Genomic DNA, 11,675 nt, shown 5'->3' with positions numbered 1-11,675 from the left:
TTGTATATGTGTGTCTGTATGTGAGCATATATATGAATCTGTGTATGTTTAGGAATTCGTCACTGTATCTATGTGTGTGTCTGTGTTTGTGTAAAGGTATGGGTGTCCATTTTCAAACAATACAATTTAGTTTTTAAAAAAAATCTGTAGTGCCCCTCCCAAATTAAGGATCTGGATCTCCCCTTGGTTCCTAGAACTCATCAGGTGAAAATAGACATGCACTGGACTTAGACCACTTTATGAATTCTGACTTTTCTGTCTGTGCTGTGTATGTGTGTGAGCTGTCTGTGATGTTAAGTGTGTGTATGTGTGTTGATTGTAGTGTTTGTAAGGTATATGTGGTGGGGCTCTCTGTGGTGTTGTGTATATGTGGGCTGGTTGTGATGTTGTGGTGGGGCAGTCTTGGTGTTGCGTGTGTGTGTTTGTGGGCTGTTTGTAGAATTATGTGTGTTTATGTAGGCTGCCTGATGTGTTGTGTGTGGGTGCCTGTGATGTTAAATGTGTGGACGTGGGCTGTCTGTAGTATTTGTATGTGTACTGTTGGCTGTCTGTGATATTGTGTGGTAGGAGGTTTGTTTGTAGAGCTGTGTATTATGTGACAGTAGCAACTGGGTTGGAAACCAGTTTCTAACTAGCAGTTAGAGTCGTCCGTAGAATATAATGGCAGTCATCAGCCACTACTTAGCGAGTGGCATTAAAGGAACACACCAAGGACCATAACCACTATGGGTGCCACTCTATCCATTATAATAACTGTTTATCTCTACTCCCTCCATAGGCCCATTTCCCATGCCATCTTTGCTGCAAGCCTCTTCAATTCTACTTGTCTCAACCCGCCCACACGCCCCTCCTCCCACCCAGGTTCCCCCTAAATGTATAGCCTGCTCCTCCAGCCGTTTAAAATTCTCACTCAGTTACTTCTTCATTCGCTCTATACTCTACCAATAGCTGCAACTCTCTGTTTACTTGTTTAGCCATCACTTCCAAATTTCCCCTGCTACCTCTTGTCTCAAATCCCCACGGTATCCTTTAGATTGTAAGCTCATGGGATATCTAGCTATGCACTTTGTATACAAGATCTCAGCTTACAGGCAGGGCCCTCTCTACCTTTTGTATTTGTCTGTGTATATTGTATGTTCTCCACTAATTGTACAGCGCTGCATAATCTGTTGGCGATTTATAAATACCAGTAATAAAAAAATACCTTCACCAGCCATTAGAGAGCCTGAAGCTCACTGTCTGAGATAAGTGTCAGAGATAAGTGTTAGAGCTTAGACAGTCACCTAACTGGACTAATTATACAGTCACCTCTGTTTGGTCCTGTAGTGTTATGTGAAAGCTGCGGTTTTATTGTGGAAGATACCATAGAGGTCCCTGGGAGCATTTAGAGTACAAATAACAGCTTCTTACTTTCTTAGTTACAATCAAAAGAAACCATTGGTCACATAGACAATAGAAGCAAGTAATAGGTATAGCAGTGACAGCCCGGATATTCCCTGTTACCCTGGTATGTTTCAGATGTCGCTCAGAGATCTGCTCTAAAAAGAGGAATTGGTTGTACGAATGAAATAGCAAGTAACTCAGTTCCAGTGCCCTTACCGCGACGCAATAGGAATAAGGCTGTAGGTAGGTAAAACCAGACAAATGTAAAGATGAGACATTCACATATAATACGGAACTAACATGTGAGCAGGATATTACTTTGCTGCAGAGGGATTTGGATAGATTGGGGGACTGGGCACTCAACTGGCAGATTAAATTTAACGTAGAGAAATGCAGAGTTATGCACTTCGGGGTTAAGAATGCACAAGCAATTTACACCCTAAATGGTAGTAAATTAGGGATAACCACACACGAGAAGGATTTGGGAATTGTTATAGACAACAAATTAGGCAGCAATATGCAATGTCAATCTGCAGTTGCTAAGGCCAGTAAGGTTTTGTCATGAATAAATAGGGGCATAAATTCTAGGGATGAAAATATAATTTTGCCTCTTTATAAATACTTGCAAAAACATAACATACAGGGATATAATTTCTAATTAGTGGGGTAATAGCTGCTTGATCCAAGGAGACATCTGACTGCTATTTTGGGGTCAAGAAGGAATTTTTTCCTAGTTTGTTGCAAAATTGGAAGCGCTTCAGACTGTTTTTTTTACTTTCTTTTGGATCAACAGCAAAAACATATGTGAGGAAGGCTGAACTTGATGGATGCAAGTCTCTTTTCAGCTATGTAACTATGTAACTATGTACGGTAACTATGTATTCACACATAATAACAGACCAGACATTCACACATAATATAGGCAAGAACACTGGTGAAATCTGGGATCAATTGGATGACTACACTCTATACAAGCTGATTATTATTATTAATTCACACAAGCTGATGGCATTTGGGATGGTGAAGGTTTCCGTGCACTGATGACAGTATACCTTTAGTTGAGTTAATTTAAGATGATTACATTATAATTCTATAGAATTTCAAGATGTGCACCATAAATGATCTTGTTAAAACATGTGCAGGTCCATACCAAAGCAGAATTTGTGGTGTATGTCCTTCTCCTTCTTCTGCCCTCTTGTGGCCAATGAGTGAAATTAATTTAATATTAAGCTACCGCACCAATAGAGAGTTAGGATCCCCAGCATTCTCATAATAGAAATAATATGCTCTTGTAGGACATGTGAGTGACAAAAATCCACTTCCAGATATTGAAGGTAAACATATTTTTCACAACAAACATACAATATTATTTTTTTCCAGAAAAAAAGAGGTGGCAGTACTCGACCATATAACATTCATAGATATTCTCACAAGGAAAGTATATGAATTATTTACTAAGTGTTCTATCTTTCTTTATCACTATTTTCCCAAGAATCCCACAGTTGTCCCAGTTGCACACACATTGCAGACGATTGCCTAATCACCAGTTCATAACCTTCATTTTCCTTAATCAATAATATCATTTATTTTCTAGTTTGGAATATTTGGGGATTTCCAATATCTCGGGTTACCTGAAGTAACTATCAATATGTGAGACATTACAAAGTTTCAGGCTTATTTAGGGTCTTAGGAATTAGCTTAAATTCTAATTACCGTATTTATCGGCGTATAACACGCACTTTTTTTCCCCTGAAAATAGGGGAAAAATCGTGGGTGCGTGTTATACGCCGATATCCCATAATTACTTACCTGTCTTGAAGTGTGGGCCGGCTTCACAGCGCGCACCGCGGTACAGGAACTTTAATTTCAGGTTCCGGTTTCCGGCGGGACTAAAAGGAAGTGTGCACAAGTGAAGCCGGCCCACGCTTCAAGACAGGTACGTAATTATGGGACGAGGGACAGTACACTATGGGAGGGGAGGGTGGGAGAATACTATGGGAGGGGAGGGGGAGAATACTATGGGAGGGGAGGGGGGGGAGAATACTATGGGAGGGGGTGGGGGAGAATACTATGGGAAGGGAGGGGGGAGAATACTATGGGAGGGGAGGGGGGGAGAATACTATGGGAGGGGAGGGGGGGAGAATACTATGGGAGGGGGGGAGAGAATACTATGGGAGGGGAGGGGGGGGGAGAATACTATGGGAGGGGAGGGGGAGAATACTATGGGGGGGAGAATACTATGGGAGGGGAGGGGGGGAGAATACTATGGGAGGGGGGGAGAATACTATGGGAGGGGGGAGAATACTATGGGAGGGGGGGAGAATACTATGGGAGGGGGGAGAGAATACAATGGGAGGGGGGGAATACTATGGGAGGGGGGAATACTATGGGAGGGGGGAATACTATGGGAGGGGGGAGAATACTATGGAAGGGGGGGGACTATGGGATGGGGGGGACACTATGGGATGAGGGGGGAACACTATGGGATGAGGGGGGAATACTATGGGATGAGGGGGGAATACTATGGAAAGGGGGGGGGACACTATGGGATGAGGGGGGGAATACTATGGGGGGGGGGAAATTTCCTGGAATTTCCTTCTAAAAATGAGGTGCGTGTTATATGCCGATAAATACGGTAGTTCTTTTTTTTTTTTATACTTTTTCCTTTTCTCTTGCCTTATTTCTGTCTCTTATAACATGAAGTGACTGGGTTACATGTAAAATGTTTAACTATTATAAGCTATAATAGTTATCTAAATGGGTTTAGGAACGCAATCAAATAAGGGATGGAAGGGCAGCTTTAAAACAAAAAATGTCACCTCCATTTTGAATCGACACAAATTTAAAACAAACATACAGGTGACACTCAAAAAATTAGAATATCGTGCAAAGGTTTATTAATTTCAGTAATGCAACATAAAGGGGGAAACTAATATATGAGATAGACGCATTACATGCAAAGCAAGATAGTTCAAGTCGTGATTTGTCATAAGTGCGATGATTATGGCTTACAGCTCATAAATCACACGTATTACTAAATACAAATGATTTAACATTTTGCTATTCAACCTCCACAAGTCCATAAGTTAGGAGCCTGAGAAACATAATTTGATGTTCACTGAATCTGACAGAGCACCGGAACGAGAGATCCAGGCTGGCTAATGTTAAAGGGACACTATAGTCACCAGAACAACTTTAGCTTAATGATGCTGTTTTGGTGCATAGATCACACCCCGGCAGTCTCACTGCTCAATTCTTGGCCATTTAGGAGTTAAATCACTTTGTTTATACAACCCTAGACATGATCTATACACCCAAACTGCTTCATTAAACTAAAGTTGTTTTGGTGACTATAGTGTCCCTTTAAATCTGTGCATACTGTATTTGGTTCCTGACATCGGCACGCAAAACATGCTGGTAAAAGACAACCAATGGCAACATGACTCCACCTATATGCTGCCCAAATCCTTCTCTCAGCCTGTCCTTGGGAGCAGGGGGAGTAATTTCTCAGTTTTTAGGACTGTAGAGAACGTGGCCTTGGCATGGGATTGCAGGTTAGTTTTTACTTTATATAATGTTATTTTCTAGGGGAGGAACATGTTATCAATGGTTACTAAAGCAAAAACAGTGTTTTATTAAAAAAAAAGGCTTTTTGAGTTGGAGTAACCCTTTAAGTGTTAATGTATGTGCATCCATGGTTGTCTTTTGTGTAAGGTCAGCATATGTGAATTCAGTGTGTTTGTATGTTTGTCAGTCTGTGTGATTGCAGAGATTGGATAAATCAGTTTGTGTGAATGGTCTATTTGTGTCAGTGGTGGGGTGTGTTTGCGATTGTCAACACTATTACAATCATATCTTTTTGTCTTTTAACTTTTGACAATAATGGTTTGTCAAAAAGGACCATATTCTGTACTTTAAGCAATCCATCTTAAAGGGACATCCAGACGCCTAAAGCAGTTTATCTTGTTGAAGTGCTTTATATGTGAAGAGTGTGTGCTCTCTTTTTAAAATTTTACAAAAAGTGTAGATTTCAATAGAAATTGGCACTTTTATAAATTTATAGAGTGTTGGTTTCTAGTACCTACGGCTGAAGGCAGCTCAAACACCCAAACCAGAGTCTCTCTGTTCCAGTCCAAGAAGAAATGCAAAAAAAGTCCTTTACTTAGAAATGGCACCTCTGTAGCATTTAAGATTTTACTAGATAAGTTGAAGATACCTGAATCTTGGATCAGATGTTGGTGCGTGGTTATTGTATCCTTCCTTTTTTGGTATCTTCTCCCTCTCCTTCTTCCTCGAGTGATAGGCTTCTCTTTTTTTACCTATAAGGTGAGATCTATATGAGTTGGAGTTGATCTCTGAAAAATGATCATCCTCATCTGGTGCATAATCCGATAAAAAGTAAAAAAAGCTATTTTGTTTGATCAGCTCATTTGGTGATATTGGTGATATTGGTGATATTGGTGTTTCAATTGTCGGTGTGTTTGGGGCTTTACTTTTTAGTGTGTGAATAGTAGCAGTTCTTTTCGTTGTGGTTTTGGAGACATATATTGATGTGTATAAATGTAAGTTTGTTCTTGAGTGTTGTATTTATAAGTGACAATGTTGACTCCACTGAGCTAAACAAACCAGGAAGTAACAGGACTAATTGTCTGATTGACAGCCAGGGGGGTGTAACAAGGGTTATTTATAAAAATGTAAGTTTTGATTAAAATCTGCAGCTTTTGCGAAATTAACACAAAAGGACACACTCTTCACATATAAAGCTTTTAAGCAAGATAAAGTGCTTTAGGATTTTGGAGTGTCCCTCTAATCATATCAGTGTTATTGTTTAGATTTGAATAATAGGATTGTAATATCCACTTACATTATATTTGGCATATATTTGTTTATACATGTTACACAGTTAAATTCAGACCTGCTGAGTTAGAATTGCTTATTTTTACAGGTAATATAGAAGCATTGCTTAAAATGTTGTCTGAGCTGAAGATTGACAAGCACAGAACCTCAAAACTCAGACTAAAAGACATCATCGATGTTGGATGTGAGAGTGTGAAGGACGTGGACCTTCAGTCCATAAAAGATCTCCCCTGGCACTTCCTACAGAAACTCATGGCACTTAATGTGATGGCAAGGAACACACGATTTAATCAAAAGTCTGTTAATATGGAAGGAGAAGACAGTAATGAAGATCAAGATCCATATTCAGATTTCCTACCTATTACTGAAACAAACACATGCGGTATCCACCCCCTGGATGTTCTATGTGCTGTCCTGAATTGTTCAGATCATTTTCTACAACAGGACATTGTAACCAAGATGTCCATGTGCCAGTTTGCTGTCCCTCTGATGCTCCCTGCTGGTGATGGCTCAGACTGTACCTTCATGTTATGGACATTGAGAGACATTGTGAAGAGGTGGGGAACCCAATCATCAGAAGGCAGTACTAGTTTTGTGGAAAAAAATGTGGTGACCATCAAGATGCCGACCTTCTCATTTGTCAGGCTGGGAGATTTTGACTTTTCAAAATCTAAAATCCTAAATAGTATTCTCAGTCCAGCCCATAATGCTCACGAATTCTTTGTGCATCGAGACATGGAGGGTGCAAACGTCCCTCGGAAAATATCTGATGGATTGGTGGAAATATCCTGGTACTTTCCAAAACAAAATGATAATATATTCCCGGGTCCTATTGCTGTGACCAATCTGCGTGGAGATCTGAAATCTAACTTGAAACAGTTCAGACTTTTAACAAACATTTCATCAGCTGTATTTATATTTACTGAGAAAATAACTGAAAGAGAATTCAATATGTTAGCAGATCTCGGGGGAACAGACACAAGTTATTACTTCATCATCGACAATGCACCCAACAAAGAGGAGAAAACAAAGACAGCCAAATATCTGAACCAGCTATATCCAATACTAAAACTAGACAAATCACACGTCTTAGTAAAAAGCAGTCAATCAAATGTCACAGAGTTAGTAATAAAGCTACAGAATATCATCGCAGATTTTACAAAACAACCTGGAAAAGCAATTGATCTGGAGAACATGGCTCAAAGATCAGCTGAATTTGGGATACAGACAGATGAGAATTCAGAAGAATGTCAGAAAGCAAAGAAACATGCGCTGGAAATCACTGCGGGAATAAAAGATGTAACACAGTGGAAGAAGGAAACAATGAGACTGCAGGGAAATCTATGGAAGGAGATATCACGAATAGAAAAAGAAATGTGCAGAAGGAAATTCCAAGGTGAGAAAGATTCTGAAAGCTACCAATCAGAACTTAAAAAAAAGTGTTTAAAACTGCGCAGGGAACAGAGTCAGTACAAGATGGTGGATTCTTTGATCAAGTTTTCTTCTGCTATCACCACCTTATCTGAGGTGGAGAAAAATTATTTTGTGAAATGGATGAAATGTTACCTCGATGCTATTGGAAGAGATAACCTGGCTAAATTTCGTGCACAATACAAGAATAACTTGAAAAATATGTCACCAGATGAAGTAAAGGAATTAAACCAGCAAACATCTGAAAGTTCTTTGGGAATTGAACATTTCCTGCGTGAATTAGGGCAGTTTTATGAATCAGAATGTGCAATTCTTAAAGAAGGAGACAGTAAAACAGACCAGAGACAATTCAGTCATCTCCCGGCAATAGCTGCTGATCTCCTGCTGGATGGGTTCCCACTGGAGCTGATCGATGGAGAAGCATCTAATATTCCTCTGCAGTGGATAACTGATGTCCTGACAGAGCTGGACACCAAGACAGGAGGACAATGCAGAATGAGAGTCATCACTGTGCTGGGAGTTCAGAGTACAGGGAAATCCACCCTTCTGAACACCATGTTTGGTTTGCAGTTCCCGGTGGCCAGTGGACAATGCACACGAGGAGCTTTCATGACACTAATTAATGTGAAAGAAGACTTCCATGAAGATCTGGGCTGTGACTTTATTCTGGTGATTGACACTGAAGGTTTAAAAAGTTCTGTATCAATTTCTGATGATCAGAATTGTGAAAATGACAATGAGCTGGCAACACTTGCGGTCGGGTTGAGCGATATCGCCATAATTAACATGGCCATGGAAAGCACTGCGGAAATGAAGGATATTCTACAGATTGTGGTCCACGCATTTCTAAGGATGACAAAAGCAGGAAAGAAACCCAACTGCCAGTTTGCTCATCAGAATGTGAGTGACGTGTCGGCTCCTGATAACACTATGATTGAAAGAATAAAACTAATGGAAGAACTAAATAAAATGACTGAAAAAGCAGCAAAAATGGAGAGTAATAGAGCTAAATCTTTCTCTGATATCATTGAGTATAATCTCGAGGAGCACAGCTGGTATATCCCCAGTCTCTGGCACGGGGTACCACCCATGGCTTCAGTAAATTCTGGGTACAGCGAAAATATTTGCAAATTCAAACGATATTTGTTCGACTTTATGAAAAAGAACAAATCAAATAAATTGTCGAAGCCACAAGATATCGCAACATTTGTCAAATGGTTAAACAACCTGTGGATGGAAGTCAAACATGAGAAGTTTCTCTTCAGTTTCAGAAATATTCTCGTCGCTGAAGCTTATGACAAGCTAACAAAAAAACATTCTGAGTTAGAGTGGGATTTCCGGAAAGTAATGCAGAAATGGATGAATGAGACAGAAAATCTTATCAAGAACCTGCCGATCGATGATCTTGATAACCAATTAGCTGAAAGCATAAAACCTGAAATGGGAGAGTTACTAGATAGGGAGGAACAGAAAATGCACGATTTGTTAGAAACCTACTTTAAAAATGGGTGTGAAAACCCAACGCTCACACAGCAGTACGAAAGCCAGTACTTATTTGGAATAAAAGGACTCAGAATGAATATTGAAACTTCTCTTTCACAAAAATGTTGGGAAGTTATACAAATACAAAAAGGAAAGCAAGAATTACAACGTATTGAAAGAATGTACATCAAGAATATTGAGGAGCAAGTGAGCATTCTTCTAAAAGAATGTAAACAAGGTATGGACCCCATTGAGGCAATGAAGGTATTTGAAACTATGTGGGAAGAAATGATACCAGCATTAAAGTACAATCCTCCAACCAGGCGTAATATTGAACAGGAAATGCTGAAGCAACTAAAGACCGAGATGGTGAATAAAGCAAATCCTATACGTAAAAAATTAGACCGTGTAATTCAATTAAAAGATGAGGCAGACCTTTTTAACATTTCTCCAGAGCACATTGACTATGATTGGTTGACATTAAAAGAGTTTTCTGAGTTCGAGCAAATAAATTATAAAAATGAGGCAAATGATTTTGCTGCGTCCTTGATTGACAGCTGTCATTACTTTGTCACCCAAAAAGTTATCACAAAAGAAGATTACAATGAAATCTACTGCAGGGATTTATTGAATATGATCAATGAAAGGTTAACGCCATGTGCTGCTGAGAAGCTTTGCACTAAACCCTTGTTTGAGCTGGACCTGAAGCTTCATATCCTGAGTAAGGCGGCTGTGCAATTTGAGAAGATGCACAATGACTTTATCCAAGAAAATGACCCAAAACACATGCTCAGCGATCTAAAAGCTCGTTACTCTTCCTGTTTTAACAATATATTGCAGCAACAAAATGCCTCTAAAGATTGTGCAAAACGCTTCTGTGAATCGTGTCTAAAACCGGCAATTATTGAATACATCAATAAAAACCTAGGTGGAGAGATGGTGGATGACATGTTGGACAGCGATGACTCCTCAAAGTATAAAAGCCGCAGTATCTTCCAATACCACGTCCTCAAGGAATTACTAGAAAAGAATGACTTCAAGCTGTATCTAGAATATATTCACAGATTTGAGAGTTTTGCCAGAAAATGGATTTCAGACAACATATCAATTAAATATGAAAACTTTACCCACTTGGAAAAAATAATTGCCAAAATTGTCTCTTTGATCTACAAAAAAATCAGGAAGGCTCTTAAGAATCCAACTGCTTTAGAATGTTCAAATCTGGAAGAATTTTTAGGTCAGGTATGCAAGGAATTAAATAAAGAGCTGGTGATTTCACCAAATGATGTAAAAACAACATTGTTCAAAAATGAAGATTGTAAGAATGTTCTCCAATTTTCTAATGACATTGATGAGTTTTTAGCAAAAATGGAAGGGCAAATAATTACAGACTTAAAAGATTTGAATACAGAGTCTTTTCTTTCCAATCCCACCCAAAATGCTGAGGAGGTTCTCTTTAAACGTGTGGTCGGATGTGGGAAACAATGTCCATTCTGTAAGGTCCCATGTGAGGCTGGAGGTGGTGATCATGATACACACAGAGCATCTGTCCATCGCCCAAAAGGACTAGCAAGACACAAATGGGTGGGTCGCAATGTCTTGTGCAATGCCACATGCTCTGCTGATATAATTACCAAAAAAAAATTTAAGAATACTGAGACAAATGGAGAATTCCGCTTTTACAGTGATTATCAGAAAATCTATCCCGATTGGGAAATAGAACATGAAACGAGTTCTGCTGCCTACTGGAAGTTTGTCTTCAAAGAGTTTAACAGTCAGTTTGCAGAGGATTACGGAAGTAAACCCGCTCATATTTTGGAAGAATGGAAAAACATTACTCGAGAGGAGGCTCTGGAAAGTTTGAAGGAAATGTATAAAGTAGAATAATAAAAACATGAAATTAATCAATATTAAGTGCCACCATCACTATGTATCTTACAGAAATGCACTGACTTATGACAGAACATAGCGGTTCTATTCCTCACTTTTATCACTGACTTACATTTCAGAATTGAGTTTTTGAGATAAACATTGCCGTGTCCTAAACATATGTGCACAGGAATGCTTACATCCAAAATAGAGATGGATCAATATTTAGAGAACGATTTTACAGGCTATGTCTTATTGTTTAACACACAGATTTGCAACTTGCAGACTTTTAACATACACGTAACGAGTCAAATTGTGCTGAACTGCAATGAATATGTAATACTGACATATCACCTCACAGAGTCTGTGGAAACTCAGATGCATCATGTGACTGAAACCATCAGTATCCATCGTTGATTATAATTCATAGAGGCAGGAGGAACTCAAGCACTATTAGACCATCTTGGGTCTGGGACTTTGTATTATATTTTACAGATTTTGGTATGGACCACTTCAAAAGTTCTAGATTCCATGCATAGAATAATCCAGAACATGTGAATGTATACACTAACAAAGATATTTTGTAGATCATCGCCATCATTATTTTGAGTACAACGTCCAAAGATGACCAGCACACTGAGAATAAATATTGT

The 11,675-nt window shown here is 39.2% G+C and overlaps 1 protein-coding gene across 1 annotated transcript; it reads left to right on the top strand.

Moving 5' to 3' along the window:
• The first annotated feature begins 6,351 nt into the window (after nucleotides 1-6,351).
• Nucleotides 6,352-11,040, top strand: LOC134571038 (up-regulator of cell proliferation-like). Its single transcript, XM_063429081.1, has one exon. The coding sequence runs from the start codon at nucleotides 6,352-6,354 to the stop codon at nucleotides 11,038-11,040; it is 4,689 nt and encodes a 1,562-aa protein (XP_063285151.1).
• Nucleotides 11,041-11,675: the final 635 nt, after the last annotated feature.

Source organism: Pelobates fuscus, chromosome 8, assembly GCF_036172605.1.
Source record: "Pelobates fuscus isolate aPelFus1 chromosome 8, aPelFus1.pri, whole genome shotgun sequence".
NCBI lineage: Eukaryota > Metazoa > Chordata > Amphibia > Anura > Pelobatidae > Pelobates > Pelobates fuscus.
Note: the sequence above shows the minus strand (reverse complement) of the source record. Positions and strands in the feature narration are given on the sequence as shown.